Source organism: Coptis chinensis, chromosome 5 (assembly GCF_015680905.1).
Source record: "Coptis chinensis isolate HL-2020 chromosome 5, ASM1568090v1, whole genome shotgun sequence".
In the NCBI taxonomy this organism is placed as follows: Eukaryota; Viridiplantae; Streptophyta; class Magnoliopsida; order Ranunculales; family Ranunculaceae; genus Coptis; species Coptis chinensis.
In genome coordinates, this window is record NC_141460.1 from 19,611,673 (window position 1) to 19,617,337 (window position 5,665).

Below are 5,665 nucleotides of genomic sequence, written 5' to 3' on the forward strand. Positions count from 1 at the left end.
GCTTTAAAATAGGTGCAAGTCGCATCTTTAATAGCTCCAATTCCTTGGCCTTCTCCATGATTGTCCACGGGCTTCCCATGTGATCCTTAATGCTCCGAATTGCTCCGTTTTACCCCTTTTTCTCTAATATTCCACATAACTCTCTCTTTGACCTGTAGAATCATAAAACATAACTTACAAACACTATTAGTCCACTAAGATGGCTAAACAAGAGGCATAATCGAGGGTTAAATAGCACTTTTTGAGAACTTATCATTAGTCCATTAAGATGGCTAAACAAGAGGCATAATCGAGGGTTAAATAGCACTTTTTGAGCACTTATCAATGCTTGAGAATGAGGAAGGATGTCTGGTGCATATAGGTGTTCAGCAAACCCCAAGTATTGATATAAAGCAGTTGGAGGTGATGGAAATAGATACGCTGGGGGCATCATGGTTGAGCAGTTATATGTCTTTTATATCTGAGGGTAAATTGCCAGAAGATAAAAATGAGGCTAGAAGGGTAAAAGTAGGAGCAGAAAGATATCTACTAATTGACGATCAGTTGTATCAGAAAAATCTAGGAGGTCCACATTTAAAATGTATATCGCCAGACGAGGCTATACAAATTATAGCATAAATGCATGAAGGGGAATGTGGGAATCACTCAGCAGGAAGATCGTTAGCAAATAAGATAGTGAGACAGGGATATTTCTGGCCACAAATGCGAAGAGATTGCCTTCGTTATGCGAAAAAATGTATTTAGTGTCAGAAGCATGGGCATGCCAATCATGTTCAAGCAGAAGAGTTACATTGTGTATCGAACCCATGACCGTTTGCTTTATGGGGAATGGACATTGTGGGTCCACTAATACCTGGAAAGGGGAAGAAAAGGTTCATGTTAGCGGTAACATACTACTTCACTAAATGGGTAGAAGCTATAGCCTTGCAACACGTCAAAGAACAAGATATCATCGGTTTCCTGTTTGAACGAGTGGTTTGTAGATATAGATTACCATATGCTATTATATCATATAATGGCCCTTAATTTATCAGAGGAAAAGTAAAAGAGTTCCTAGAGTCATATAGGATCAAGCATTTTACATCAGCACCTTATTACGCTCAGGGCAATGGGCAAGCTGAAGCGACAAATAAGACCATCATGGATAATATTAAAAAGAAGCTGGAGGATAAGAAGAGTTTGTGGGTAGATGAGCTAAACAATGTGTTATGGGCATACAAGACAACTCCGAGAGTAGCCACAGGGGAATCACCATTTACTCTAGCTTATGGTATGGAAGCGGTTACTCCAGCAGAGATGGTAGTATCGACATCAAGGACAATGATGGTAGAAAAGGGTTTAAATAACCAAGGAATGCAGGCAGAAGTCTTAAACTTGGAAGAAAAAAGAGAACAAGCAAGAATGAGGCTTGATTCTTATCATAGACAACTCAGGAAAGCATTCAGCAAGAGAGTTAAAGAAAGAAGTTTCCAAGAAAGTGATTTGGTATTGAAAGAAGTCACGCAAGTAACAAAAGAAAAGGGAGCTGGAAAGCTGTCAGAGAATTGGGAAGGTCCTTACATTGTCCATAAGGTGGGAATAAATGGAGCATATTATCTGATGGTGAATTGCTAGCAAAGCCTCAGAATATCAATAATCTGAAGGTATTCTATCAATAATGATTTTTTTTCAAATTTTACAAGGAAATAAGGTATGTACAAAGATGGTTCAATTCAATAAAAAGTTCAAATTCAAAATAAATGTGGTTATCTTATAAATGTTGTTATCTTATGATAAAAAGTCCTGCTATCGACAGAAATGTTGATATCAGGCATATCGTTAAAAGTTCTGATATCAGAAACCGAGGCAGATATCAAGCATAAAAAGTCTTGGTGATTAACAAAAATGTTGATATCAAACATATCGTCAAAAGTCCTGATATCAGAAACCGAGGCAGATATCAGACATAAAAAGTCTTGGTGATTGACATAAATGTTGATTTCAGGCATAAAAAGTTCTGCTATTGACAGAAATGTTGATATCAGGCATATCGTCAAAAGTCCTGATATCAGAAACTGAGGCAGATATCAGGCATAAAAAGTCTTGGTGTTGACAGAAATGTTGATATCAGGCATAAGAAGTCCTGCTATCAAAAGACGTGTTGGTATCGGGCATATCATCAAAAGTCATGATATCAGAAACCGAGGCAGATATTAGGCATAAGAAGTCCTGTTATCAACAGAAATGTTAGTATCAGGCATATTGTCAAAAGTCCTGATATTAAAAACAGTGGCAGATATCAGGCATAAAAAGTCTTGAAACCAATAGAAATGTTGGTTGATAAGAGCCCAAAACTGTAGTTTTAACCCCTTAACAATAATACTTTTAGACCAATTATGCGAGTAATAAATAAGAGTTAATGTTGATTATGTGTTTTTATGTATTTCAGGCATAAAAGTTAATTATGTGCAGAAATGTGTCACTTTGGCAAGATAAAGGAGCAAGGGTTGGTTGCTAAGAAGTTCTATGATCAAAGGCCAAGATTCAAGGAGAAAAAGCCTTTGTAAAGCCCGGTCAAAGTTGAAAAGTCAAAGTCAACGCGGACAAAGATAGCGCACAAAAGTCAGCATAACTTCCGAAGACTGTATCTTTGGACTCAAACCTCGAAATTGGGCCTACCTTATGTCAAAACGACCGACTCGGAAAGAGATTTCCAATGGTCCAAGCCTTGATCCAATCAGAAGAGCATAAGTGGATGAAAAGTCTGTTGAAGTCAAATCCAACTGAAAAGGCCTATGTGGACTGAAGAAATTGGGCTTTGGGCTCGATTTTCTGGCCCAAAACATGGCTCCTCAGCCCATGCACAAAAATATGGATCTGGTCTCCTCCTTTTCAACATACAAGACTTAACTCTGAAGGAATTAGTTTAGGTAGAAAGTAGCCATTAGAGAATAATCTAGATCTAGTTTTGAGAATCCATTAATTAGTTTATTAATTAGTTTTTATTATCTTGTTTTAATTTAGTATTTGAATCAATTGTTATTTATTTATTAGATCAATAAAGTAGTTTGTTCTTCATAATATAGTTTCATTTCATTAATCATTGTAGTTTCAATTCCTAGATTTAGTCATTTGGCATTATTAGTTTCAATCAAATCTTGCATGAGTAGTTTCCATTTGAATTCAAATAAGCAAAGTTAAAATCTTTATACCATGTCTTGTTTAATTTTATTGGGAAATGATAGCATAATGATTCTAGGCTAAACCTCCATTAGAGGGTTTGATGAAGCCTTGATAAAGCTTGATTTTTGTTAAGCGTAGAATAGTCGTAATTTCCATTCCATTCTAGAAAACAATTAGTTCACCATGAGAATGGGTTTGATTGTTTCACATGCTAGATGTTAGTTGGTAGAGATTACCATGAACAACTAGGGATTAGGAAGAACCAATTGTTATGTGAAAACATTTCAATTCGGATTACGACGATTCTTCGTTAGTAAATTAAGTCGAGTTGAGGTGGAATCAATCCCCCCTAATTCTTTATCTAGTATCAATTTAGTATTCCGTAGTCGTATAAATTCATATCTTGTTAGTATAATTTGCATCGTAGTATAACTTCGTAAAACTCTCATTGACTTTAGATAGACCGATAGTCGTAGAAAATATTGAATACTAAAGAACTAGGAGTGGAACGAATCATTTACTCCAACTCTATTTCGATAGAATCAAGAGTAGAATAACTTTGATAAATAATACACTCAAGTCTAGTTTTAGTTTTACTTGCGTTTAAGTTTCATCGCTTATTTGTGAGTAAAACTATTCATTTTACATTTATCATTGGTATGAGGCATGTGGTCAAAATCCAAGATAAAGCAAAAGAACAAAAGGTTATAATATGATCTGCAAGTGACGATGCATGATAGATCATTCAAACATTAAAGGTACGTCGTTATGCTTTGTTTTTCTATTCTAGCAATAACTACTTGGTTCAAAGCATATAGAAAGGTATATTTTCTGATGATACAAGTCTAGCTAAGTATCACTAATACTCTCTTTATAATTGAGGGTATTGAAAATATGATTTTCTTCTGATACTAGTATAAGTATCAGTGATACTCTCTTTTTGTTGAGGGTATCGAAAATATGGTTTTCTTTTGATACAAGTCTAAGTATCAGCGATATGCAAGTTCGGTGAAGGACATTGAGAAGTTCACGCAAGTTTTGTCGTTGATATATTCTTAGGAATTGAGAAATGGAAAGAAGCATAATTGAAGCATTCAAAAAAAATCAGAAACATAAGAGACAAAAGTTACTGATAAAGAAAGAAAAAGATTGTAGCAATATTACAAAACCAGAAAAAGATTGTAGCAAAATTAGTGCAGTTACAATTTTCCAGTACCACATAGTAATGCCGACAAAATATCAGCTTTAAGAGGGAGGGGTACTAAGGAGACCATCTATCTCAGCAAATTCATCATTTTGGGTGATATTAGCACAAACGCGAGAAGCTACAGTGGTTGGTACATCAGGATTGACAGGAGGCACAGATACGGGGTCCTGGGCAACAACATCAAAGGGAGTGACTCCATTGGCTATAAGAACATCATGAGGGATATAGGGTCTGAAGGCTGTCAATTGTTCACCTAGAATATTCAAAGTATCAACGACTTCATTAAATTCAGCATCAGAAGCGTCCTTGTACTTTGCCTCTTCTATAACGAAGTTGTCAGTAACATGCTTAAGAGTTTCTGCATGTTCAGCAATTTTTTGCTGTAAAGCCTTCTTGGCAGTTTCAGATTAACCTTTCGATTGATCTTCAGTTGATTATTCTCGGTTTTTAATTGAGTATTTTCTCTTCTCAAGCTAGTTACTTCTCGAGTTAGCTTATCAAGTTTTTTTTTTTTTCTGAGCATTGATGGTTTTTTGGAAACGACCGATATCCAAATCTTGTGAATAGTGGAGATCAAATTGAGCCAGGGCATTTACCTTAGCCTACGAAAAACATGGGAACATATAAGCAGACATGAAAAGTTTGGTTAAGCAACATAAGGAAAACTAAGTATGAGTACCTTTTCAATGAAGTCACATAAATTTGTCAAGCGATCGACAGAAGACACTTTACACACCGCGAGTTTATCCATAGGAAGAACGCAGTTAGTACAGAGTGTAACACCCAAATCCTTAGGAGGATTTTCACCAAGTAGTGATGCAGTTAAAGGGACATCCTGTCCATTAATTAAACAGAAGACAGGACTAAAGATGGTACTAGGATCAGCAGAAGGAACAGAGTCAAGATTTTGGTCAGGAGCAAGACCACTCTCTCCCCAATTAGTTTTGTGCTTCTTGGAACTAGTCTGACTATGATTATTTTGGGAGGAAGCGGCAGATTTATCTTGGGGAGCAGTAGCTGGGTTGACCTTAGCAGGAGCAGTCGGAATCTCAGAGGGAGGGACAAATTGCTTATCTTTAGGAGCTTGAACCGATACAGGTTCAGAAGCTTTATGTTTGTTCTTATCAGGTAAAAGGCAACCAACATTGGGATTCACGGACTTTCGAGCCATATCTGTATACAACAAAATATGTTGATCAAATATATTTTGTAAAATGGGATATTCATAAAAGTCAGGAACTTCCTTTTTAATTTGGGGAAAAAGAGTTGGAGTCTTGGCAAGATTGTTATCTAAAT

General features: G+C 36.2%; 1 protein-coding gene across 1 annotated transcript; it reads left to right on the plus strand.

Moving 5' to 3' along the window:
• Window positions 1-1,140: 1,140 nt before the first annotated feature.
• Window positions 1,141-1,614, plus strand: LOC147497010 (uncharacterized). Its single transcript, XM_086562729.1, has one exon. The coding sequence runs from the start codon at window positions 1,141-1,143 to the stop codon at window positions 1,612-1,614; it is 474 nt and encodes a 157-aa protein (XP_086418855.1).
• The last annotated feature ends 4,051 nt before the right edge of the window (window positions 1,615-5,665 follow it).

Bases quoted from the DNA above. Each gene is read 5' to 3' on its own strand.
- LOC147497010 (XM_086562729.1), top strand. From the start codon at position 1,141: ATGGATAATATTAAAAAGAAGCTGGAGGATAAGAAGAGTTTGTGGGTA.